The 27587-nt window shown below is 50.1% G+C and overlaps 1 protein-coding gene across 6 annotated transcripts in view; it reads right to left on the reverse strand.

The window, feature by feature from the left end:
- Window positions 1-27587, reverse strand: part of RNF123 (ring finger protein 123) — a 145889-nt gene that overhangs the window by 79107 nt on the left and 39195 nt on the right. For 4 of the 6 annotated variants that reach the window (XM_038408374.2, XM_038408371.2, XM_043518399.1 and 1 more), the window contains exons 12-21: window positions 22948-23052; window positions 22090-22215; window positions 20403-20495; window positions 10771-10844; window positions 10139-10256; window positions 7312-7411; window positions 6893-6954; window positions 5797-5868; window positions 4335-4455; window positions 2707-2808 (exon numbers count right to left, since the gene is read on the reverse strand). In XM_038408374.2, coding sequence (XP_038264302.1) covers window positions 2707-2808; window positions 4335-4455; window positions 5797-5868; window positions 6893-6954; window positions 7312-7411; window positions 10139-10256; window positions 10771-10844; window positions 20403-20495; window positions 22090-22215; window positions 22948-23052 — 973 coding nt within the window. Of the gene's footprint in view, window positions 1-2706; window positions 2809-4334; window positions 4456-5796; window positions 5869-6892; window positions 6955-7311; window positions 7412-10138; window positions 10257-10770; window positions 10845-20402; window positions 20496-22089; window positions 22216-22947; window positions 23164-27587 lie in introns of all 6 variants that reach the window. The other 2 variants (XM_043518397.1, XM_043518395.1) reach the window with 1 other exon arrangement.

Below are 27587 nucleotides of genomic sequence, written 5' to 3' on the forward strand. Positions count from 1 at the left end.
GGGCACTGTTCTGCCCCATCTAACCTGGGTAAGATCCTGTCCATTACTGCAGCGCTGCCTGCACAGCGAGATCCCAGCGCCCCCATTCCAGCTCCCCAGGTGGCACCTGTGCCCCACACTGTACAGACTGCCGTGGGAAAGCCAGACAGCTAAATCAAGGTAATAGTACTGCCAGCCTGGCTCTCAGGTAAGGCCATGCTGTGGGTCCACATCCCACAGCTGCTGAGCAGATTTCACAGCAGGGCAATGCCCACCACTGCTGAGCATGAAGTGAACTGTCCTTTGGCATGGTAAACTCCCTCGTGCTGACAGGGTAAGTGCCGGGGGTGCTCAGGCATCATGGCAATGGGCCAGAGTCCAGACCTCCACCAGCAAACCCTTCCTCCCTCCACTGGCTCCAGTATCCTTCCCCTCCTCCCCAGTCCTGGAATCCCCTGCTCTCCCCTTTGAGTCCCCCAGTCCCCTCCATCTTCCCTTCCCCAAAGTCTCCCTCACCCCTCCTTCAGGTTCTCCCTGCATCCTAATGGCTCCCACCCCCTTCCATCCTTCAGTCTGTTAGCCACCAGTCCCTCTAATGTGGGCATGGCCCCCTTCACAGAGCTATTGTTGGCTCCCCTTTCCCTGCCCCCAAACCTCTCTAGCAATCAATCCTTACATCAACCCCTTACAAGGAAGGGCACCATTTAAAATAACGCAGTAGGGAAGGGAAGCATGCAAGTCAGCTAGGGCCAAATGACACAGCAGACTCCTCCTAGGTGCCTAGATTCCCAGGCCACTAGGGACCATTTTGCTCACCTAGTCTAACCCCTGGTAGAGCACAGGCCAGAGACCAGCCCCACAAGCATTCCTGCAGCAGAGCTTTTAGAGAAACAGCCAATCCAGAGTTAAAAATTGTTAGAGATGATGGAGAATCCACCATGCCCCTGGGTAAGTTGTTCCAATAGTTAATTATGCTCACTGTTAAAAATGTAGGCCTGATTCCCAGTCTGAATTTGTCTAACTTCAGCTTCCAGCCATTGGATTGTGTTAGACCTTTCTCTGCTAGACTGCAGAGCCTATTGTTAAATATTTGTTCTCCATGTAAGTACTGATTGACTGTGATCAAGTCAACCTTTAACCTTCTCTCTGTTAAGTTAAATAGATTGAGCTCCTGGAGTCTCTCACTAGAAGGCAGGTTTTCCAATCCTTTCATAATTCTTGTGACTCTTCTCTGACCCCTCTCCAATTTATTCACATCCTTCTTGAATTGTGGTCACCAGAACTGGACACAGGATTCCAGCAGTGGTTGCCCTGTGCCAAATCCAGAGGTAAAATAACTTCTCTATTCCTACTGAGATTCCCATTTATGCATCCCAGGATCTCATTAGTATTTTTGGCCACAGAGTCAGAATGGGAGCTCCTGTTCACCTGATTTTCCACCACGACCAACAAAGATTTTTCAGAGTCACTGCTTCCCAGAAGAGTGTCCCCCAACCTGTACATACAGCCTACATTCTTTGTTCTCAGACACGTACATTTACATTGAGCCATATTAAAACACATCTTGTTTGCCCGAGCCATTTATCAAGCAATCCAGACTGTTCTGTACCGGTGACCTGTACTCTTCATTATTTACCACTCCCCCAATTTTTGTGTTATGTGCAAAAGTATTAGTAATGATTTTATGTCTTCTTCGTTGTCATTAATAAAAAAGTTAAATAGCACAGGGCCAAGAACAGACCCTTGTAGGATCCACTGGAAACACATTGGGTCAACGATGGTTCCCCATTTGCAGTTATATTTTGAGACCTATCAGTTACCTAGTTTTTAAATCCATTTAAGGTGTGCCATGCTAATTTTATATCATTCTAATTTTTAAATTAAAATGACTTGTGGTACCAAGTCAAACATCTTACTGAAGTCCACGTATATTACATCAACACTAGTAAATTTATCAACCAAATTCATAATCTCATCAGAGAGAGATTTTACATTCCTTAAACTCACATTGATTTGCATTAATTATATTATCCTCCTTTAATTCTTTATTAACTGAGTTAACTGAGTTAGTTTATTAACTGTATCAGCTGCTCCAGTCTCTTGCCAGGGATTGATGTCAGATTGACAGGCCCACAATTAGTCAGGTCATTCCATTTATCCTTTTTGAAAATTGGCACATTAGCTTTCTTTCACTCTTCTAGAACTTCCCCAGTGCTCCAAGACTTACTGAAAATCAACATTAATGGTCCAGCAAGCTTCTCACCCAGCTCTTTTAAACTCTTGAATGCAAGTTATCTGGACCCGCTGATTTACAAATGTCTGCTTATGTATCCCGGGATCTATTTAACATCCTCCCAAGATACCAGTGGAATAGAAAGTGTTCTCATCACCATATGATGAGACTATCATCTGTTTTTTCCCCTACAGATCAGAAACATTTATTGAACACGTGTGCCTTTTCCTGCATTAATATTGATGATAATCTATGCAACAGACAGCCCTCTCCTTGTAGTCAGAATGCCAGCCCTTCCTTCCCCACGTGCCCAGAAACCAACCCCTTTCCACTGCAGTTAAAGGACAAGGAGATTCCCATTACTCCCTAAACTACCACAAACTGCATTGCCCTCAACCTCCTCCTTGCCCTTCCCCCCAATTTAGACCAAGGTCTCTGAAGAGCAGGACTCCACACCATGCCAGTAAAGCGAAGCGATCCAACCCAGCACTCACCTTTCAGAGTCTTCTTGAGATGAGACAGGAGTCCACCGAGTCGCTGCAGGTCAAAGTAATCCACCTTCCCGTTATAGAAGAGCTGAGGAGGAACATATGCCTCTGGCGGGAAGGGGACAGAGATTTATGGTGAGTGTCCCAGGCTGTGGCCCAGCTAACATGAAGAGACAGAGAGCACAGAGCACTAGTCCCAGCCTGGGGAGCCAGACGGCCCTGCAGATTTTACTCTGGCAGATTTTACTGCCCTGCAGGTTTGACTCTAATTTTAGTCCACTCTGGCAGAGGTGGTTTCCAGAGCGGAGCACACACCACACGAGCAAAGAGCAAATGAGCAAAGGGCACTCGGAGCCCTGACTGGCCACACATGGCTCCCCCTCAGCTCCTTTGTCCTCGAAAGCCTGCTCACTGCACGAGCAGGGCAGGTCTCCACCCAGTTCCTAGCAACACACTCCAGCCACCGAGCCACACAGTGAGGTGCACCTGACCAATTCCAGGCTGGACAGAGCTTGGGAGTGGGGCTAAGGCTGGAATAGCAGGAGGTGGCAGGCCAGGACTGAGGAGGAATAGATCATGCTGGGCTAGCATGTGTAAGAATAGCTAGCACAGGCCCCGCTGGCCAGATAGTGCTGTTCATCCTGCACTTCAGGGCTCTGACAAGCCCATCCGCTCCTGTCAGAGGGCTGGTCTGTGTGGGGAACCTGAGCAGCAGAGCTATGGAAGCATGTCCTCAGAGGGACCATTCTGAAACAGTGAGCGTGCATGGCAGAGTTACCTGGTTGGAGCACTGTCCCACTTTAGCGATGCCAGTCACCTTCCCGGTGCTGCCAAGCCCCAAGTGCAGTGGTACAGTTTGGTATGCCATACCAGTAAGATATTTATAGCTGGTATTTTGTACCGGAAAGACACAGGAGGAACCCACTCTCAGCCCTGTATAGCAGCCCTGCCAGAGGACAGGACTGGGGGTGGTACAGCTGCCGGAGGAGCTGCCAGCGTTCCGCTTCTTTCCCCGCTGGCCCCCAGCCCTGCACCCCACCCCCAGCCCAGTACAGCAGCCATGCTGGAGGAGCTGCCCACATTCTTCTGCTCCTTTCAGCGCTGCGGTTCTGGAGAGCCCTGATCCCCCAGGAATCACAGCGGCGAAAGGAGAACGCTGGCAGCTCCTCCAGCACGGCTGTTTACCAACCCCAGTCCTTCCATGCAGGTGCATCTCCTGAGTCCTCCTGCCTGGGGTCTGTACAGCAGAAGTCTCCGGCGCAGCGGGAGGAGAACAGAGCCCCTCCATCCCCTCCAGGTAACATGGAATGGATGTGGATCATGGGGAGGGGATGGGGACAGCATGGGGGTCCTGGGCTGGAGGTGGGGCAGGGAGGAGTCACATGGGGAGGTCATGTGTCCCTCCCATAAGTGCAGCATACCAGCAAGAAATGATTTCTACTTGCACCCCTGCCCAAGTGTAAAGGTTCCCAGGCTGCAGGGTCATGGAAGGTCTAAGGTCCTGAACCGAGCTCAAGCGTCCAGCCTCCTGGAGAATGGCAGCCAGACCCCATCCCGTTCCCACCCCCAGTGTAGTGGGGTCTCCACGACAACATCACCCTGCTGCTGATTGCTGGAGCATGGAGAGGCCTTACCCTCACTGCTCAGGGCTGCAGGAGCCTTGGCCTTGTGCCCGTCCCAGTAGCAGCGCAAGGTGGAGATGAGTCGATGCAGGAAGCAGACCATGTATTCTGGCGGGCACAGTACAGTCAGGTTCTGGAAGGGGGCAGCAGAGAGGACAGTGAGGGAGGGTCACACTTGGCAGTCACTTCTGGGACTTTCTGCTCCCAGCCCCACTCTGTGCACTCTGCTGTCTTGCAGACCGCATGGAGCATTGGCCACAGAGCCCAGCCCCAGCGCACAGCACCTCCTCAGAAGGCAGCAGCCTCTCGCACAGTGCCCTTCCCCATGGCATCGCCATATGGCATCACAAAATCGAGTGCTGGGCCAGCCTGCTGGGATGAAGGCAGGCTAGCAAACGTTTGAACGCCAGCTGGGCACTCTCAGCGGCAAAGAAGGCAAGCTGCTAAATAACGTAACTATGCAGTGGGGAAGGGCACAAATACCTAGCACAGAGCTAGCTGTGACCACTAGCATCACGGAGACCTTCAACAGCAGCAAGTGAAGCAGGCTGCCAGCTGGGGTTCCCTGGCGCCAGGGCTGTACTGGCTTGCTCCCAAATCTCCCACCACTGCAATAGCTGTGGAGCAGCTCCACCAGCAACGGCAGCGAGAAAGCACTAACCCTAGCACCCCGGCTAGTCACTGACATCTTGTCCCCGGAGATGCTCTGACCAGGGTTAAGCACCAGTGCTCCATCTACATTAGTGTCCCCCACAGCTACAGTAGTGGGACTGCATTGGGGCCAGTGCAGCCATGAGATCGGAGGGGAAGGCTGGGGCAGACACAGGCTGTGTTCCAGGATGACAATCCCTCCTGGGTGCTAAGCCTATGAGGGTATCACAAACAAACTGTTGCAGGAACCAGTCAGCTTTGTATCACTGACAGCAGCACAAGTCCCTTCACTGCCCTAGAGTGGGTCCAGCCTGAGGACAGTGGCAGCACCACAGCACGGCCATGAGCACCTCCAGCTATCACCATGCTGTCTGCCTTCTGACAGCACCACCCCAACAGACCCAACATGCCCCTAACAGCGTGTTGCTCTCAGTGCCTGGGTGAGGGCAGGGTCATATTCTCCCTGTGAGGTGCTAGCAATGGGGTCCCTGAAGGGATGAGAGCCTTGGCTGGGAGAGGGGTTAAAACATTTGGCTTCTCCCTCCCCGCTGTCTGCCTCAACCCCAGCACCTGTCCCTCCCCAGTGCACGCTGCGTGCACAAGCCACACTCCTGAGGACAGCACGTCCGGCTGCTACAGGGGGAAGAGCTGAGTCCCCTGGGTTCTATCCCCTGGACAGTCACTGCGCAAATCCTTCCCTGTGCCAGGAGGGCCCAGTGCAACCACGCAGCCAGCTCACACTGGTGCAGGGCAGGGCTGCCCAGTCCAGAGGTACTAGAGAAGAACAATGGCCCATTGCAGCGGTGCTGGTGCCATGACTTACCCCTCGGTTGCTGGCATTTTCCTGAAGGAACTTGCGGAATTTGTTCAGGAAGATGTATCTGGAGGCTTCCACCTGCCAGGAGAAAGAGCAGGCGTGGTGCTTACCCAGCTGTGAGAATCCCGTGCTCTCCTCTCTGCTTTGGGACCCCGGCTCACCTGGCCCAAAATTCACCCCCAGAAGCCCCTTGAGAATCAAGTGCCACACAGGCCTTGGCATGACCCTCTGCACAAGGGCAAGTTTCACCTCTGGGGACATTTCAAGTCTTCCCGTGTTAGTTTGCATTCCCAGTGCACTCCACTTCTCCCTCCCAGCTCCCCTTCTGGTCTGCACCGAGGCACACCAAGCTATTCCCACTGTAGGCATGCAACCCACACCACTGTCATCCATAGCGATGTCCTGAGAACAACACTTGGTCCCTCCTCACGGAGCCAGTAACCTATGGACAGCCATGTTCCGTTGCCATTTGGACAGCAATTTAACAAGCACCACTAAGTAACCTGGGAGCGAGGCTTAGCAGGGCCAGTGCCCACCCCACCTTCCTGCCAATTTCATAAGCATCTCCTGACGCGAGTGTGAGTTTGTCAGTAGGACCCTGCTGGGATCTGCCAGTGTGCCCAGTTAGTGTGAACACAGTATGCAGTGCACATGCGCAGGGGCTTTTAGAGGCCACATACCCACAGGGTGCGGGCTAACATTTCACTAGAACCCCAAAGAGGAAGGAAATTCAGAGTGAGGGAAGAGCTGAAGAGCTCTGGTTTCTGCGTTGGACATCAACGGCCAAAGCAAGTGACTCTCAGAATGACCAAATGCAGTTCAGAGATCCTCCCCTCCCCCTTAACACAGAGTCCAGAGCACAAGGAGCAATGCAGCCTGCCTGCACAGATCAACATAGACAGCTGCCCTCTCCAAGGCTGCCTCTTCACATTCAAGACTGGGGGGTGACTGGTATTGCATGGCAGAGGTGTGGCACCCTGGCTCACAGCCAGGTGCCCACGTAGCCCTGGATAGGGAAAGGCTGAGCAGCTCTGCCTTGAAAGCCCTGTAGTCCATGGATGCCACATTAGAGGGGCCCACGAGGTGTTTCCATTCTACTTACCCCTCCTCGGTCTTTGTTGTTCAGAAGCAGCTTCAGCATCTGAACCTGGAGTTCCTCCACCACTGAGAAAGGGACACACAAGTCAGCCATCAGAGGAAGTGCCCTGAGAGCTCGCAGCCCATTCACCCCCATACCATGGGCAGAGATTGCCTGAGACTGCTTCCCAGCAGTCAGGAAGGCACACTCAGGCCAGCATGGCACCGTGTCCATGGCTGCTGGGCACTCTCGGCCTGGTGCCTGGCTCCCACCACGCAGGCATGGGAACACTGACCAGCTCGGCACACATGGGCCCGCAACTGGCTCCTGGCTGCCAAGGGCACTTGAAGGCAGCTCAGATATGCATCCTGTGATGGCATGAGTGCATTTCGCCACACAGCTCTACAAGGCGCTGGTCCCCCAGCAGCAACCCCCTCACAGACCTTCAATGCGTTTTTTGAGCCGCTGGCAGCCTCTGTCGTACGCCCGCCGGCGCAGCCTCTCCTCAGCACTCTCCTCCTTTACCTCCTTGCTCTCTTTGCCCTGGGGTGAGGGGGTGGGAATTGGTCGACAGTTAACCCAAGCCCAGGACTAGCACACCAAGCCGAGCACCACAGAGGGACAGCGGCACTTCCCCACCAGGGAGAGCGACTGGCCTGACAACTGGCTGCCAAGCTAGGAGCCCTCCCTGCAGTGTCACAGGTCCCGCAGGGGACATGGGAGCCAGGAAGGAGCCGCACTGCCCAGAGCGACTCCCCTGCCACAGTGCCAGACCTCTGAGGGGTGGAGAGCAACTGGACAATCCCGCAGAATTGCAACGGCAACTTGGGAGGGAAGCCCTTCCCCTTACCCTCTTGCAAGGCATACCTGCCCCCACCACGCAGCAGTACACAACCCAGGTCAGACCGTGATGGATGGCAGTGGAGGACTGGGAGCTCTTGACACACAGAGGATGCAGTACAGATCTGCCGGGTTTCCCCTGCCTACCCAGCCAGAGGGTTGCACCCCAAAATGTCAAGGGTCAGCGTGCGAACAGGGCTGCAACCCCCTGCAGTCCTCTCCAGCGTTCTTCAGACACTGAACTAGGAGCCTACAAGCAGCTGCCAGCCTCACAGCTCAGTGCTGCTGAGTCACACTGGGCTGGGAGAAAGAAGGGGCAGCTGCCTTATTAGAGCCCTGCTTTTAATGTCTTCCCCCCGGCACCCACGAAACACCAGTCCTTCCCCAGGAGCCCCAGCCTCATCTCCCCCTGCACCCACTCCCAGGAATAGCCCCGAACCCAACCCCCCGCCCCCAACCCCTCACAGTACAAGATCTCTCAGTTCAACCCAACCCCCAACACACACCTTCCTAAAAGCAATTCTCCATTCCCCAAACCAATTGTCAGTCACTCAATCCACCCCCCCATCCCTGAAATCAACCAAAGTGGGAAGCAAGGAGGGGAGCCCCTAAGTCCTATTGAGAGCTCCGTCTCCTGGGAGCCTCAGCTGCCCCTCTCCACTGAAGGCTCCAGGGCTCAGCTCCTGCCCTCTCCCCCCCCTTTCCTGTCACTGGAGCCACAGCTTGAAGGCTGCTTCACTCCTTTGCCCCGCCAGGGAACAAAATAAGGAGCTATTAGGGAGTTTTTCAACACACCCCTCCACTCCCTGTCCCACTGCACCAGCCTCAACCCCCCAGGTGCCCCACACACAACACTAGTTAATCTCTCTCTCTCTCTCTCTCTCTCTCTCCAGCTCAGGGTGCTTTTGACACATCATCCACATTTCAGACTCATCCAAGCCCACCCCACTTCACCCCAGCAGACAGACACCTCACCCAGCTTGTCCCCAGCAGCTGGGGACAGGGGACAGCAGCCAGCAGCTCAGTCACTGTGAGCTATTTTAACCTCCATAGAGAACGTGCTGCCAGCATCCCGCTGGGGCTCCTGTTCAAGTGCCTCTGTCCATCGCAGCTGCACGCCAGGCAGAGAGAGGCAGCTCTCAGAGCTAACAGCCCCCAGTCCCTACATGGAAGCCAGGTCAGCAACCAGTGCAGCTCCTTGGCACAGGGTCACAGCAAGGTACTCACTGCCCTTCACCCAGAGACAGCAGGGGCTAGGGGCAGCACTGGACCTTCCAGCCCAGATCTCCCCCTCCTCCTGCCCATCACTTAGGTCCGTAATCAGGTCGCTCGTTGACTCCACCCTCTCACTAGACTCAGCATTCAGGCCATGTCCAAGCCCTGATGCTTCCTCTCCACCCTCAGCCACACCTAGGGAAGTGCTCCTTGGTGCTGCCACCTCCTCCTGGCCAGCTCTGGCACCTCACTCCCCTGGGCTCCATGCAGAGCAGGCAGCTCAGTCACCTTCCCGGCTCGCTGCTCTGCCACCTCACCCCTTCTGAGCCCTGCACGCCCTATTCACCTCTGCCTCAGACACAGCACATCACCTCCCTAGCAGTGTACAGGGGCATCAACCTAGCTCTACTTACCAACATCCCCAGCCTTCATCACCCATCTGTCAGTTCCTCCCACGCCTCACAGAGACCCCAGAAGAGCCTAGCCAGCTACTGCCTTTACCTCCTCAAAACCGCACCTTCCGTGTCTCCATCCCGCTGTGGTGCTGCAAGAACCAGCGTGGGGGTGCCACTCAGGAGGATCTGTGCTGCGACTCTCCCTCGCTCCCCTCCCCCCACCCCCCAACCTGGTTAGATCTTTCAAACAAAGGGCCAACTACAAACTGGACCATCCCTACCATACCCAGACGACTCAGGCAACTCTCCAGCCCCAGCGCCTGGCTCATCTGTGCCTGGCAGACTGAGCTCTCCAGACAGGGACCGTGTCTGTACAGTGCTGGCACAATCGGCCCCAGAAGGGCCCTGAGGTGCTGCCAGAACGTGACTGTCAATAACAGTTGAACAACCTGGGACCCAGGAACTGGGTTCTATCCCCCAGGTCTGCCATGCTGTCACTAGCCAGTCCCTGGCTCTGTCAAACGGGAGGATACCAACCTTTGGTGTCAAGTGCTCTGATCCATGGAGGAGGATTGCTACCCATCATTCTGACTCTGCACCCTTGGACACCACACTGCAGCAGTCTGGTCTGGAGGGGACAGAGGTCCCCACATAGAAAGAAATGGCCACAACCTCCTGACCAAACACAGCTGAAAACCCATCTTGGTCAGCATAGCTACCTGGCTATCTAACCCAGCCTCAAAGCACAAGCATGTCCCAGAAAGAAGCAGCTATGCCTTTCCCAGACTGCCACCATCACGCCTGGCATGTTGTTGCACACCTCTTTGGTGAAGCGGTTTGGCCACCAGGTGGTGGGGATGAGCTCCTGCAGGCCAGCCTCCTCCACACGCAGGGGGCTCTTGATGTAGAAGAACACCACCGAGCGGAGCACGTCGAAGCTGTGCAGGAGTTAAGGGACAAGCCCAGCAGCTCAGCTGGGAGCACACACAGGAGGTCAGCCATACAAAGAGCCACAGGGGAGGGAAAAGAAACCCCACCACTAAGATGGGGTTAGAGGTTAGGCACCTTTCCAAACACTTGAATCCATCTTCATGAGGTGCTTGGAAACTAGGGGGATCCCACCAAAACGGACAGGCTGGGTGCCCGGGCGGGGTGCAGATTGCTGTGAAAGCTGCTTTAGTGAATTCTCTGTGGTTTCACTCCAGGAGTCAGCCAAGGGATATGGAGGGGTTTGCACAGAGAAGCAGGGCACGGAACAGGAGAAAGAACCCAACAGGATGAAGCACAGTCTAGAGAGCTCCCCTCCCTTCTTCAAAAGGGAGGTTCCATGGAGAACGGTACCAACCATTCCTGCAGATACAAGAGCCCCCCAGAACACAGGGCACCCAGGGAGAGGAAACTGACTGCATCTTCTAGGGGGTATGTCGGAATAGGAGTAAATGCAAAGGATACAGGACATTGTTGAGCAGATATTTCCTGGACTTCTCGTGCTTTAGGACTGCAATGGTGAGCCGGAGGTAGTGAATCTGGGGAGAGAGGTAGAACAGAGTCAACAGGAAAAGCTATATCCTAGGGAAGCGACAAGGGTTCAGTTACCAATACAAGTACAGCCGGAACAAAGAGCTGCCATGTTTCAAGTCAGCAATTCAAGAGACTGACTGAGCTCTCCGAGTTTATTTGACTTAACAGAGAGACGGTTCAGGGGCGACTTGGGAAACAAATATTTAATAATATGTTCTTCAATCTAGCCACGAAAGGTAAGATCTAGTGACTGGAAGTTGAAGCTAGATAAATTCAGACTGGAAATAAAGAGTAAATTTTTAACAGTGAGGGTAATTAACCATTGGAACAATTTACAAAGGGCTGTGCTGGATTCTCCATCACTGGCAATTTTTGAATCAAAAGGGGAAGTTACTTACCTGTAACAGGAGGTTCTTTGAGATGGATGGCCCGTCTGTATTCCACTGAGGGCAATGCGCATCTCGAAGAACAAGTACAAGTAACCTCCCATTGTTCAAGTATTGGTTCCTATTGTATTCAACTGAGGGGGATTAACAAGCAGTACATAGGTAGGAAGAGGGTGCAAGGAAGATGATGGAATTGTTGAATGGAGGGCCGCCATACCGAAAGAGGCATCCGTCGCAGAATCATGTACTACGGCAGAGAGAGAAGAAAAGGTGGGTACCAAACTCCACATGACCGCCTTACATATATCTGTGATGGGGCACGTCATGGAGCACTGCAGCACCTAATGCCTGCACTTTTGTGAAATGGGCCCCATCCCACGCACTGGGGACCGTCCCAATAATTAATAACAGAGCGTAATGCACCCTGAGACCCATTTTGAGAGTCTCTGGTGCGACACAGCCTCCTCTTCAATTCTCTCTGCTATGGCAACAAATAGTCTGTGAGACTTCCGGAATGGCTTTGTCCTTCGCAGGTAAATAGCCAGGGCCCTACGTACATCAAGGGAATGGAGTCGTCATTCTGCACTGGAGGCGTATGGTTTGGTTGAGGTGGAAATGGAAAACCAGTTTTGGTAGGAACCTGAAATGCAGGCACAGTAAGACCTTGTCGTTAAGGAATGTGCTAAAAATGGGGTTTGCCAACATCGCCCTACACCCCAATTCATTAACCCTCCTTGCAGAGATGATGGTGATCAGAAAGATGACTTCCATAAAAAGAGAAAGGGAGTAGGAGGCCAAAGGTTCAAAAAGGAAGTTCATTAATGATGGGAGGACTAAATTGAGGAGCAACAGCCTGGATGGGTGGGTATTTGCATACAAGGCTCTTCCAGAACCTGGCAGTTAAGGGGTGGGTGAAGACAGAATGTCCATCCATGGGAGGGTGGAAGGCACTAATGGCTGCTACATGCATTTTGATGGAGTTGAGAATGAGCACCAAGGTCTTTAGAGAGAGCAGATAGTCTAATAGCATGAGGATGCCCATAGCCTCTGGGACAAGACCTCTATGTTGGCCCAGGTAATGAAACAAGCCCATTTGGCCTGATAGGAGTCCACAAGGCAGTCCTTTCTGCTATTGGACAGAATTTTTCAGACTGCCTGCAAGCATTTCTGTGTTAGTGGAGGCGTCCATCCAAATACCATGTTGTCAGGTGGAGTGCCCTCGGATCAGGGTATCTGAGTCTGCAGTTGTGTTGCGTGAGTAGTTGCAGGAACATTGGGAGTGCGAGTGATGGACACTTTGACATGCAGAGAAGACGAGGAAACCAGAAGTGGTGAGGCCAATATGGAGTGATCAGGATGGCCATCTCCCCCTCCTGTCTGAGACTGTAGAATGCGTGGCAGGAGCAACAATGGGAAGAAGGCATAGTTGATCTGGTCTGACCAGTTGATGATCAGGGTGTCCTCCTGCGAGTGGGCGCTGAGTCCTCCCCTCAAACAATACTGAATGCACTTGGTATTGGTGTGAGATGCAAAGAGGTCTCTGACGGGTTCCCCACTGGCCAAAGATGTCTGTGACTATCACATTGTATAACTCCCATTCGTGGTCAGTCGCAAAGTTCCTGCTGAGAGTGTCGGCAAGTACATTCTGGGTTCCTGGTAGATAGGCTGCCAACAGGAGGATATGACGTGAAATGCATCATTTCCAGAGGCTTCCACACACAGTGGGGACCATGTGCCTCCTTGCTTGTTTATGTAGTAAACCTCAGTGGTGTCGTCTGATATAAGAAGAACAGATAGCTGTTAAGGACACGTGGGATGCCTTGTGTACCATACAAAGTTCCAGGATGTTGACGTGCACCCTGGTTTCCTGAACAGTCCAAGTGCCTTGCGTCATGTGGTATCCCATGTGGGCACCCCAGCCTTCGAGCAACGCATCTGTTATAATTGTAACGCTTGGCAAAGACAGAAGGAAGAGCATTCTGGAGCAAACATGGAATTGGTTTATCCACCATCAGAGGGAAGAGAGGACTTCCGGGGGAACTGTGAGGGTGATATCCCTGGACTGGCGCATGGGGGAGTAGACTCCCTGTAGCCAGAGCTGGAGACAGCGGAACCACAGATGAGTGAAGGGAATGACATATGTGCACACTGCCATCTGACGGAGGAGGGAAAGGCAAGTTCTGGCTGATATCGAAGGGCTGGAGGTTACTAAGGTGATCAGGTTCAGTAAGCCCAGGAACCTGTCTTTAGGCAGATAAGCACATGCGGAGGCCACATCGATGCGTGATCCTATGAATTCTAGGGATTGTGTAGGGTGCAAAGTTGATTTTTTGACGTGGATGCTCACTTCTAGGGAGGAGAAGCTGGGACACTGATGCTCTAGTTTCTGTTCTGGACCTCCCCATCAGCAGCCAATTGTCTAGGTAAGGGAAGACAAGGATTCCTCGTGGTCAGAGGTAAGCTGCTAACAGAGAAAACCTTTCTGAAGACTCATGAGGAAATGATAAGTCCAAATGGGTGAGCTCCATATTGTCTGTGGGTTGCGTGTATGTCGATATGGAAGTAGGCATCCTGCATATCAAGAGTCATAAACCACATTCCCTCATTAGAAAAAGGTACGATTGCCAAAAGCATGACCATGCGGAACTTTGGTTTCCAAATGCATCTGTTGAGGCATCGGAGATCCAAGATTGGTCTCCATCCTCCCGTATTCCTGGGTACAAAGAAATAGTTGGAGTACAACCCTGTGCCTTGGAGGGGTGTAGGGACTGGCTCCACAGCTCCTCTTTGCAGGAGGGAGTCCACCTCTACAGCAAGAAAACTGTCATGAGAATGATCCTTGGAGCAGGAGCAGGGTAGGGGATGTGGGGGAGGTAGCACCATAACTTGATAGTGTAGCTACACCAAAAGACATTCAGAACCCACCTATCCATTGTAATCCCGCTCCACACTGGCAGAAAGAGTTTGAGACTGCCCCCAAAAGGAGTGACTGGCAAGGCCAATGCGTGCAGTGTGGTTGATGGGTCTCTGGTCATAATCAGAAATATTGTTTAAACGCAGACTGAGTGTGTTGTAAGGAAAACTGCATTGTCAGAACAGATGGATGGGGTCTGTGGACCTTAGGGCATTTCTGTGGAGGTTTGTAGACCCATTGGTGGTAGAATTGGGGAGTTCTGTAACATTGTGTGGCGGTGGGCAATAAGGCTTTCACTTTGATGCTGACGTGTAAATGCCTAATGATTACAAGGTGGCTTTAGAATCTTTCTGCAACTGCAAGGAGTCATCCATCTTTTGATTGAACAGATGTGACTCATCAAAAGGGACATCTTTGATCGTGTTCTGCACTTCTCTAGGGAAACCTGAGGAGTGGAACCAGGATTCCCTCCTCATGATGATTCCAGTTGCCAAAATGCACGAGGATGTGTCTGCTGAACCAACCATGGCCTGACGTATGGACTTGGCTACCAACCTGCCTTCCTCTAGACTAGCTCAGTGTGATGGGAATCGGTCACAGAGATTCCCTTGGGACTGTCGCCTGAGATGTTGAAATTACCTCTGAGCCCATTTTCCCGGCCAGCTTGGGACTCCAGAACCCTCTCTCGTTGAATCAGATATGCTAGCCTGCTGCAACACAGACCCAGGGTCTGGGCCACACCCCCAAAACTGCAGACTTTAACTAAAAACAGCTCAGCAGGTTACCTGTCTCCAGCACCCACGCACCCAGCTTCCAACGGGATCCAACCCCCAAACAAATCCATTTTGCTCTGTATAAAGCTTATACAGAGTAAATTCATAAATTGTCCATCCTATATAACACTGATAGAGAGATATGCACAGCTGTTTGCTCCCCCAGGTATCAATCACTTACTGTGGGTTTACTAATAAACAAAAGTGATTTTATTAAGTATAAAAAGTAGGATTTAAGTGGTTTCAAGTAATAACAGCCAGACAAAGGAAATGACAAAGCAAAAATAAAACAAAAACACACAAGTCTAAGCCTAATACATTAAGAAACTGATTACAGGTAATATCTCACCCTCAAAGATATTCCAATAAGCTTCTTTCACAGACTAAACTCCTTCCTAGTATGGGCCCAATCCTTTCCCCTGGTACAGTCTTTGTTAGATCCAGACGACATCTCAGGTGGTAAGCACGTTTTTTTTTCCATGACTGGCAGTCCCTTTTGTCCTGCTCCACCCCCTTTTATAGCTTTGGCACAAGGCGGAAATCTTTTGTCTGTGATTGTCCCCACCCCCACCTCATCAATGGAAAAGTACAAGGATTAAGATGGATTCCAGCATCATGTGTCTCCATTCTTCCTGGATTGCCCCACACATACACAGGAAGGTTTGCAGATAAATTAACCATTTACAACCAACTGTCTGGGTCAATGGGAGCCATCAAGATTCTAAATCACCATTAATGGCCCACACTTTGCATAATTACAATAGGACCTCAGTTATACTTCATATTTCTAGCTTCAGATACAAGAATGATACATGCATACAAATAGGAGGAATATATTCAGTAGTTTATAACCTTTGTTATGATACCTTACAAGAGATCTTTTGCATAAAGCATATTCCAGTTACATCATATTCACATATTTCCATACAATATATGGAGTGCAACATCACACTTGGAATTTAGCATGATCCTGTGCTCATAGCCATATCCATGCTTGGGCCACTCCATAGGCGCATTCAGCCAACAGCAAGCATGGACAAGCCCCTGTCCAGAGAAAGAAGCAGCACAGCCCTGGCAGGCAAAACACCCTCTCCTCCTTCTACTCAATGAAGGACAGGATGGAATGGGTTACCTAGGGAGATGGTAGAATCTGCATCCTTAGAGGTTTTTAAGGCCCAGCTTGACAAAGCCCTGGCTGGGATGATTTAGTTGGTGTTGGTCCTGCTTTGAGGGGGTTGGACTAGATGACCTCCTGAAGTCTCTTACAACCCTAATCTTTTATGTGTCTATGGTGATACAGGAGAATCTTCCCAAGCCAAACAAGACAGTTCCTAAGGCAAATATTGGAGCCACAAGCCCCAATATGGCCTACCTGATTAATCCTGGGAACCACCACTGCACCATCAGGGAGTCAGGTACCAGTGGCTCCTGGTCTGAGGTAAGCGAGGGAATTGTCACAGTGCCATCTGTAGCCAATGATTTTATTTGATTGTGTGCTATGTGATATTAGGATTATAGAAGTATAAGATTGATCAGTAGTTAGAAGGGATAAATATGTATTAGGTATCTAAGTAAGGAGGGCTGAAATGCAAGGCCTACAGGCAGAGGCCTGTAAGATTTTAGCATAGCCATTTTAGGCCTTAGAGTTAAGAAATGCTTGACATAGTGACCAAAGGGTAATCCGATGCCATAAGATTACAGGAATAGATGTGCCAAGAGGTGATATTGCGAAAAATTAGCCTTAGGCGTAATTTTAGATCTCAAAATGCTCAAGAGGCACATTTTTTCCCTTAATCACAGGATACAGATTGTGCCTCAATGTTAATAAGAATAAAGGGAACTATATACAACCTACAGAAAATGTGGTACAATATTCTGAGGGGGATACAATATAAATAAGGAAAAAGAGGGCTGACAATTTCAAGCACATGCGCAGGGTATGAGATATAGTCAGAATCACATCATAAAAGAGGGTGTCCAGACTGGAAAAAATTGAGCTCCCTATGGGAAAACTCCAGGAGGAACCATCCCTCTACTGATGCTCAATCAATGAGAAACCCACCAGACCCTAACACTGTCTAGGAGGATGTGAGTACGACTGTAGCTATAATTTGTGCATGGATATATTTAGGATCTATATATGCTTGGATAGTCATAACTTTGCTGGAAATTGATAAAAGATATTGGACATTGTTCTTGTAACTGTATGGGTTACTTTCCTTGGTCTTCATACATTCCTAGAAGCTCTAGATCTAAAACAAGTGGGAGAGGTAACTCTGTTGAACTTGAGCCACCAGAACAGAACCGACAGTGGTGTCATACATCACTAAATTTACTTTAAACAACATAAAAGGCTACATGTTGAAACCATCTGATAGTCATGCTTTCGGAACAGAAGCAGCAGTCCATGTGTAATGTCCAGATCCTCAGACTCTGAGGAAGAACCAGAATCTCGCACCAATAGCAGTACCAATGGAGCCGACAGAATGGGGAGTGTTACATGAACACTGCCAGAAAGTGGCAGATCCGATGCACAGGACGGAGCTCCCTTGGTAGAATACCAGAGAGTGTAGAGATGTCATCCTTTCCAGGGTGAACAGTTCATGAGGCCCGGAAGCATCTCCAAGTCTCCCCAGAGTCAGGAGTACCAGGTCTATGGATGGGACTGGAGCTGGTAACAGGCCCTGTCCCAGGACAAGCATCACTGGAACCGATGCCAGGGTGTGGGGCGGTCTGTAACCGGTACTGGTGGATCTGGTGAACAATGCAGTCTTTGGTCGGTCTTGTGGGTCTTGGAGCACAGTGCTCCCCCTTAGCCGGAACTCATGGATGGCAGTCTCTCTTTTAGATCTGGAGGGAGATTTACTGCCATGCTTATGTGCATGCTTCTGTGATTCATGGCTAGGCCCTACTGCGGAGTCAGTAATATTGGTACCAGTGACGTTGGATTGGGGCACCATGGTAAGAAGTACACTCATGGATTATTCAGGCTGGTGTATGACAGGGGGAGGGGTGTTGGGGGGCTTGTTCCCCAGCCAGGATCCAACTGCGGCCCTGTGGCAACCTCCATGAGGTGCTTAAGGCGGAGGGCTCTGCCTTCCCATGTGCGGCAGGGAAGGAGAGACCAATCCTACATCTGGCCATGGTGCGGGCGTCCCCCAAACAGTACAGACAGTGTTGGTGTTCATCATTCAGGGAGAACAAACAAGGGTAGGAAGTGCAGACTTTGAATCATGGCCTCTCAATCATAATCCAATACCCAGACCCGAGTGCTGGGTGGGGAGGATCGTTTGGCAGCAGAGTCCAAAGTGGCATCCCAAAAGAAAATAACTACCGAAAACCCCCATGGAAGATCCTGACTTCGTTCAGTACCCAGATACAGTTGCTGGGGGCAGGGGGGTCCGCAGGAATGGGCAGAAAACCGCTGAAGCGGCATCCCCTATCCTTAGCCCTACAAAACAAAACTACTACAGGTTTCAGAGTAGCACCCGTGTTAGTCTGTATCCACAAAAAGAAAAGGACTACTTGTGGCACCTTAGAGACTAACAAATTTATTTGAGCATAAGCTTTCGTGAGCTACAGCTCACTTCATCGGATGCATGCAGTGGAAAATACAGTGGGGAGATTTTATATACACAGAGAACATGAAACAATGGATGTTACCATAAACACTGTAATGAGAGTGATCAGGCAAGGTGAGCTATTACCAGCAGGAGAGAAAAAAAAAAAAAAACACCTTTTGTAGTAGTAATCAAGGTGGGCCATTTCCAGCAGTTGTCAAGAACATCTGAGGAACAGTGGGGGGCGGGGGGAATAAACATGGGGAAATAGTTTTACTTTGTGTAATGACACATCCACTCCCAGTCTTTATTCAAGCCTAAATTAATGGTGTCCAGTTTGCAAATTAATTCCAATTTATCAGTCTCTCACTGGAGTCTGTTTTTGAAGGTTTTTTGTTGAAGAATTGCCACTTTTAGGTCTGTAATCGAGTGACCAGAGAGTATGAAGTGTTCTCCGACTGGTTTTTGAATGTTATAATTCTTGACATCCGATTTGTGTCCATTTATTCTTTTACATAGAGACTGTCCAGTTTGGCCAATGTACATGGCAGAGGGGCATTGCTGGCACATGAGGGCATATATCACATTGGTAGATGAGCAGGTGAACGGGGCAAGTGATGCTGCTTTTCCACAATTTCAGCCCATGCACGTTGGCGGAAGCACTCTATGTAGAAGTCCAGTCTGTTGTTTCGACCTTCAGTAGGAGTCCAACCAGAATCCTTCTTTTTGTAGTGTTGGTAAGAAGGTCTCTGTGGGTTAGGATGTTGTTCAGAGATGTGTTGGAAATATACCTTGAGTCGGAAACGTCGAAAACAGGATTCTACGTCTCCACAGAACTGTATCATGTTTGTGGGGGTGGAGAGGCAGAAGGAGAGGCCCCGAGATAGTCCATCTGAAGAATCTGTCCTAGGAGTATAGCTAGATAGATTAACATTATTGCTGGGTGGGTTAAGGGAGCCACTGTTGTGGCCCCTTGTGGCATGTAGTAGTTTAGTTAGTTTTGGGTCCTTTTTCTTTTGTAGAGAAGCAAAGTGTGTGTTGTAAATGACTTGTCTAGTTTTTGTAAAGTCCAGCCACGAGGAAGTTTGTGAGGAAGGTTGGTTTTTTTATGAGAGTATCCAGTTTTGGGTCTCTGGCCCATGTTATACAGGAAGTCAGCCTAGATGAGCACACTGGTCCCTTCTGGTGCAGAAATCTGTCCCAGACTACTCCTGTGTTGGGACACCTGAAGCCAGGGCAGGATGAATCCTTGCATCCGATGAAGTGAGCTGTAGCTCACGAAAGCTTATCCTCAAATAAATTTGTTAGTCTCTAAGGTGCCACAAGTACTCCTTTTCTTTTTGCAAATACAGACTAACACGGCTGCTACTCTGAAACCAGTTTTGAGAGCTCATTCTTAATCTTTCCCTGTTTGCTGTATAGGATATTGATCACAACCTTAAAATTCCTAAATAAAGAATAAAAACAATTTTCAAGGAAATGCATCACCAAGGATGAGAAGACAGCAGAAACTCCAACTCAGACTATGCGGCAGTAAGAAGAACCTGAAGATGCAGTCAGTCCACCCCGCCCTTTATTGCCTTGGGAAAAATCACAAGGCAACACAGAGGCTCATGCGTGAACTGACAGACACTACCACTTTGAAAAGTTCTGGCTCTGGGCGCACACGTATTACCCTCAATGGAGTACAGTAAGAACCATCACTCAAATGGTTTAGATGTTTTTCTGAAAGACCTGCATTAAGTGTTATTTTGGGGCAGGTCTCTGGCCCATGTTATACAGGAAGTCAGCCTAGATGAGGACAGTGGTCCTTTCTGGTGCAGAAATCTGTCTGTGACTCCAGACTACTCCTGCGTTGGGACACCTGAAGCCAGGGCAGGATGAATCCTTGGCTAGTCATTGTTCTCAGGCACTCTCAGGTACCACTCACCTGTAAGCCCAGGTCTGGGATGATGGGAGAGAATCTGTAAGCCCGCAGCAGGGACATCAGCAGCTGCTTGAGGCATTCATGCACCTCATAATCCTAAGAGTAAGAGAAAGAGAAACACTCAACAGAAATCGACATCTGGGGGGACGTGGAGAGGGCTGGAAGGTGTCTGTTCATTTCAGAAATGACCCATCAGGACCGCAAGAGGCCCCCCACCACTTGCCACTGCTGCAGTCCGGCACTCTGCCTCTACAGCAGTAGAGAGCAACAGCTGTCAAATACCAATCACCAGAGTGAGCATTGAGACAAGCCATCTCCTAGAGAAAATGCGGCCCAGGTTCTGTTGGCGTAGAGCCCAGAAAGCCAATGCAGCTCCCCAGGTCTATACCAGACTGAAAGGAGAACCTGCTTCTCTAGATACCTCTCAGGCCTTCAACCTGCCAGGGATTCTGATTTCATTCCTGGAGGACAGCAATGAGAGAGAGGGAGGCAGGGGACAATCTGTCATCTGAGCTACGGACCAGCAAGTCTCCGGAACACGCTTGGGGAGATTTCACTGCAGCATCTGACCCATGGTGCTGAGGGCTAGTAGCAGCCATCTGTTAGCCAGGTGCAACCACAGGGGAGGGCAATACCCTGGAACTCCTGTAAGCCTGGACCCAGCTACCCAAAAGATGCTCTTCCCTACAGCTCCTGGAGCAGTTATATCAGCCGCCAGGCTGCTTCTACCAGTTCTGGGTTTAGACCCACCACAGTACTCGCAGAAGGGGATTCCCAGGAGATGCTTACCAAAGCCCAGCTCTGACACTTCCTAGGAAGGGGCACAACCTCCTGGCCTCGCTGAGCCTGGGGCAGAGGATGGGTTGTATTTCATTAACCCTACTAAGAGAGCAATGGTGCGACACTAGTTGCCACTGCAGCCAATACAATGTCATGGTCTCTAACATTTCCCAGGTAGCCCCTGGCTGCTCCACTGAAGAGAACTTTATAATTACAAAAGTATTACTAAATAGTGGTTATTTTCAGAGTTTTAATCAAGAGTAAGAGTTTTACTGTAACACAAGCAGGAAGTTAAATAACTTAACATCAGAGTTTATTTACAGTTAGGGAAGCTAGAAAAGTCTGATTCAAAAATCGCTTTTCAGAGATGAGGAATACCAAACTCCTTTTTCCTCTCTTCCCAGCTCCCCAGTAGCAGCTCGGCCTTTCCCTCTCCACAAGGGACAGTTGTTAACACTGAAAGGACCTGGTTACTGGGTTCTGGGTGGGAGCAGAAGCTCACTATGACCAGCAATTACTAATTATAAATCTAGTTCTTCCCAGCCCCCTCCCTGAAGTCACTGTAGCCAATGCCAGGGCACGAGATGCTGGTACTGCATTCTTAAAGGAGTGCAGCTGGCAGGCAAAGCTGCTTTGGGAGATGGTGGCAAGAAAAGGTTTCAGAGTAGCAGCCGTGTTAGTCTGTATTCGGAAAAAAGAAAACGAGTACTTGTGGCACCTTAGAGACTAACAAATTTATTTGAGCATAAGCTTTCGTGAGCTACAGCTCACTTCATCGGATGGAAACCAACTCAGCTGTTAAACCATGCCACTCCACGGTGCACCCAACCGAGATTCTGACACCTGCCCATTGTCAGAGAGAACCAAGGGGATGCAGAGTGAAAGAGGGGGAAATGCCTGAGCAACTCACCTCCATGAGAAGCCACATGAGATCCAGTAGCTGCTGGATGAGAGGATGTGCTTCCACAGCCCCTCCCTGCTCCAGAATGCTCAGCAGGAAGTTCATGAGCACATCATCTACCAGGTACACTTTGCACTGCAAAGAGAAAGACTGTGGTCAGCAAGTCTAGCCAACAGCAGCACCACACAGCAGCAGAGAATGGGTTCTCAGCACTACACGGAGGGTCTAAGCCCAGGTGGAAAGCTGTAGACTTGCTGGGAGCCAGTGTCAGGTGGGAACGGTGACTTACTGCTACCCATGGGACGTTCCTGTTACTGCAGGCTGAAGATAACACGTCTGGCAGCAATGCCCGGCTCGGTGCTAGGAACAGCCCAGTCCACTCCAGGAGTACACAGAAACCGTACCGTTTCTGACAAGTGCCAGGCAAAAATGGGCCACAGTAGATGTGAAAGCAAGAAAGCATAGTCCATGAAGAGCCTGACTGCCAAACTCAGGGTACAAAGGGTTCCAAAAGAGTGTGTCCTGCAGCCCACTAACCCCCTGCTATGCAGCGCCAATCTCACCCCTACCACCACCACTCTGCAGTTCACTGACCAAACAGAAAGTACACACCCTGGTGTAAACAAAGCCTCCGCACTTGCTCTGCAACATCACTCCCTCAGTCAGGCTGCAAGCGGAGCTGCCACCCCATGGGAGAGGGGCTATTTGCGACTTGGGACTACCTGACAACTCTAGGCTTGTGAAGTCTCCAATACCAGAGCGTGTCACCCCTTCTGCCTGAGCAGGCAGCTGTGAAAACCAAGGAGGAGTTGTGGGTCCCCCTCCCTGCAAGCACTGTGGGGGAGCACATGCACGTCCAGCACTCACCATGAGAGGAGCAAAGTGATTAAAGATGTGTGCCAGGGTGATCAGGACTGTGGGCTCTCCTTGCAGCTGCCACATCGATGTGTCCTTCTCCACCAACTTCCCCTCCTGCAACACCAATCCCAGGAGATATAAGGCTCTGAGCAACCCCAATCCCGCCTGCAGCTCCATCATCAGACGCATGCATGCTGGAGAGAGAGAGGGCAGCACTCCCTGCCTCTGCAGGGAGGACAGCAGTACAGGAGATGACCCTGAAGGATGCCCAAAGGCATGCACATCTCCCCGCCCCACAAGAAGGCTTTCAGCAGGGACGCCATCATAGAACTCAGCATCCCAAATGCCACCATGCCTGAAACAGCCTTTTCGGGGGAGGGAGCTCTAGCTCAGCCAGGCCCGACACCAGAGGTCAGGCAAACCCACTTCCATAAACCTGCATCCCCAGAACTGTCTGACGGTGCACGTGGCTAGAAACTGAAAGGCATGTTACTGCGCTGCTATATGAAATCCCCACCCCATTCATTTTCTCCATGCCCCCCTCCCCCTGAAGCGCATTTTCCCTTCTCTCCCACCATCCATGTTCAAATGAGGCGAGAGAGGCCTGCAGACCTGAGGCTCAACTCCCAGCACCGGAATGAATTTGTTTAAAAAAAAAAAAAAAAAGACAGCTGTGGGGATGCCAGGAGTGCTCAGATCCCACCAGGCAGTACTGGCTCAGCGGCTGCATCTCTAGGTGCTGCCTGGTATAGCTGGGCGCCAGGCTCACAGTTATGTTTGTTGCACTCTGTCACTCAGCTGTTGGGGAAGGGACTAATCAGGAGGCAGTGGGTGGAATACAGGCAAAGGGATGTATATGAGTTCATTACATCTCAGATGCTAGGACAAGAGAGGGCACAAGAATTTACAGGGGTGGTGATGAGAGAGCACTAGCCTTTCCTGCCATGCCATGGGATATGCTCAGCTCTTTGAGTTACTGCATGTGTGAATCCCACTCACAGTGTCCATGTGCCCAGCACAGAAGCTCAGAATGTTTTCACCAGCAGTGTCCCAGGAGGGTGGTATACACACCCTGCATGGCCTCATCCCCACTCCCCTGAGGTCATTAAGGGCACAGCAACCCCAGTTGCCACTCGGTTCCTTCTAACCATCTCAGGCAGGAAGTGGGAACAACTGTGTCGCTCCCTAGTAATCTTGTTACTTAGTCATTAGACCAGCAGTTGGTAGTCAATTCTAAGTAATAGTTAGTTTGGTCGCAAATAGCATGCTTCTGTTTCAGTTAGCTTGTCAACAGTAGGGTTAAAAAAAGCAGCGGTTTATGGAGTAGCAGAGGCGTCATTCCTCTGACCACTGCCAGCAGCAGCGATGAAGTAAGGGTGGCATGGTATTCCCAGCCTTACTTGTGTGCTGTTGCCGATACCGCGGCAGCACTGCCTTCAGAGCTGGGTGCCAGGTCAGCAGCCGCCCCGCCCCGGCCACCCAGCTCTGACTGCAGCAGAGAAGTAAAGATAGCAATAACGCAAACCCCTTCCCCGTCCCCCAATAACCTTACAATCCCCTTTTAGGTCAAGACCTCCAGTTTGAGAAATGCTGACAAAGGGGCTTTCCACATGTATATTTTGCCATTTTTAAATACGTATTATGGCTTGTTACAGCACTGAAATTTAAGATTCAAATATCTGAAACCATGAAATTCAAGATTTTTAAATGCTATGACAGTGAAATTTACCAAAACGGACCGCGAATTTGGTAGGGCCCTACCTATAGTAGAGAGCAGCATATCTGTAGTCAGTGCTCCTGCATCAGCCTGGCTGAACTGCATTAATGACACTTTCAGTTGTGGCCCCTGGCCACACTATCGCTCAGCTGCAATGCTTCTCTGTCTAGCTCTCCCACAGAACCTGACAGCTCCCTGCCGCAACATGCTGAGAAATGGTGAAAGGCATTGCAGAGCTCCAGGAAATCATGTGAGAAGTCACAACCTAACAGCCCTTTGGGAAAAATCACTGAAGGAGCCGTAGTGCATGCCCTAACCACCCGAGAGCCAACCTGCTGCCAAACTGCCTGGCTGAACTAGGACTGCAGGGGGGATGGGTTAGACCGCCCCAGGCTGGAGTGATTTAGGTTGACAGAAGCGGGGGCAGGAGAAGGGAGGGGAGATGGGCTAGGCTGCCATGCTTTGGAATGAACTAGGATAGTCGGAAATGGGAGATGAGCTAAGCCACCATGCATTGCGGTGAACAAGGATGGGGGGGCTAAGCCACCATGTGCGGGGGTGAACTAGAACTTAACACACACCAGCACATGCCCTGGTTAAGCTGCACATTTCACAGAGCAGTTTAGAGAAGGGTTTAGAATATGATTAGTGCTCTTTTCCTTCTCCCTATTGCAGGGCAGAATGATCTTAGATACCATAAGGCACAGTCACTACAGAAACCAAGAGTACCCAAGATGCAGAGTGAGTTGAGCACCCACAGATCCAGAGATTCCAAGGCCAGAAGGGACCACTGTGCTCATCTAGTCTGATCTCCTGTGTAACCCAGGCCAAAGACCTGCCCCACAATAATTCCTAGAGCAGAGCTTTTAGAAAACTATCTAGCCTAGATTGTAAAATTGTCAGTGATGGAAAATCCACCACAACCCTTGGTACGTTGTTCCAATGATTGGTTACCCTCGCTGTTAAAGTTTACACCTTACTTCCAGTCTGAATTTCTCTAGCTTCAGCTTCCAGCCATTGGCTCATGTTAGACCTTTTTCTGCAAGATTGAGGAATCCATTACCCAATATTTGCTCTCCAGCTGGTACTTATACCCTGTAATCAAGTCTGAATGGACCAAGCTATTTGAGTCTCACTATAAGGCAGGTTTTCCAATCCTTTAATCATTCTTGGGGCTCTTCTCCGACCCCTCTCCAATTTATCAACATCCTTCTTGAATTGTGGACACCAGAACTGGACACAGGATTCCCACAGTGGTCACACCAGTGCCAAATCCAGAGATAAAATAACCTTTCTGCTCCTACTGGGGATTCACCCATTTATGCATCCAAGAATCACATTAGCCCTTCTGGCCGCAGCATCACACTAGGAACTCGTGTTCAGCTGATTATTCACCATGACCCCCCAATCTTTTGCAATATCACTGCTTCCCTGAATAGTCCCCTGTCCTGTAAGCTTGACCTCCCCCTGCTTTGCAGAGAGTGCAGCACTTGTATCCAGCACTGATCACGCCAGAGCACACCAAGAAACTCCCCCTTCTGACCTACATTCTTGGCTCCCAGCTGTATACTTTTACACTTAGCTGGGTCAGAACACAGTGTTTGCTTGCACCCAGTTGAATCTGTGTCAATGACCTGTTGCGACAAAATGGGAATTGTCCATAACATTGTATGGATGATGTGCATGCCAGGGACTTACCTGACTAGGGCTTGCTACCCAGTGGATGCAGATGGGTTAAAATACTCCTGGGATGAAGTAGAAGACACGAGGTTTTTGGAATACCTGTCTGGGGTGGGATGAATGGGCCATTAAAGACAGTATGAAAGCGACCCATCTCAATGGAGGGTCCAAAAGACAAACGGGAACGCCACTGGCCAGGCCATTCACACCTAGTAACCACCAACCAGAAGGAAGATTTTCCCCTCCACACACACCTCTCTGCTGGAAAGCAGAGAGTTGCAAAACAATGGGGAAAGGTGGCAGGGAGCTATGTTAAAAGCTGGCCTTTGGAGAGACAAATAGCTCTCACCTGGAATAACTGCAAGGTTTGAGGCTTATTTCTGCAGCCACATTAGGAGAGCAGCAGCCATGAGCCAAGAAGCAGAAAGTCACATCTTCACATTTCATCTAAATTACATTAAAACAATGAAATATCGGGCTGTTAAGAAGGCGATCCTGTCCTAATAGTACCAACCATCACCAGATAAAGAAACAGATCTTCAGATGCTTAAAGAAAACTGTTTGATAGTTGCGATTATGAAATCTATACTTTTATTGTTTGGCCTTTATAGTCCGTACTTCTCTATTGTTTATCTGTAAGGTTTCTGTCTGGTTCTTTGATTTTTTTTTCCTGTCTGTTGCATAATTAATTTTACAAAATTTAAATCAATTAAGATGGTGGGGTATGATTGGGTAAAAGAATTATTTTGCAATATGTTAGGATTGGTCAAAAAATTATCTTGTAATATTTAAGTAAAATGATTGGTTAAGCTACAGCTAAGCAGGATTCAATTTCACAATATAAACTGGGTCCAAAAGGAAGTTCTTGGGAACCAACTCCAGGACACAGCCCAAGATCAGAGCTACCAACATCCTGCAAGCTATATCACGCAGAAGTTGGAGTCCCCAGATGACCTGATCCTGACTGGTCACCAGGAAAAGTTCATCTGCCTTATTAAGAGCATTGTATTCTTAGCGTGTGTATTCTGTTCTGGTGATTGTTAATATATAGAGGTTAAGGATATTACTCTATAAGGCTCTTTCACCGGTAAAAAGGTCCCATAAGCCCACTGAAGGTTACATCCTGAGCCCTAGGCACGGGGTATGGGTGGGTGCCTTAATTAAGAGGGTTATGCCTTGAGCCCTAGGAATAGGGTAAATGAGGGTGCCCTAGAGAGTGTGGGTGACATGACAAACAGAACAGAAATCAAAG

This window comes from Dermochelys coriacea, chromosome 7 (genome assembly GCF_009764565.3).
Source record: "Dermochelys coriacea isolate rDerCor1 chromosome 7, rDerCor1.pri.v4, whole genome shotgun sequence".
In the NCBI taxonomy this organism is placed as follows: domain Eukaryota; kingdom Metazoa; phylum Chordata; order Testudines; family Dermochelyidae; genus Dermochelys; species Dermochelys coriacea.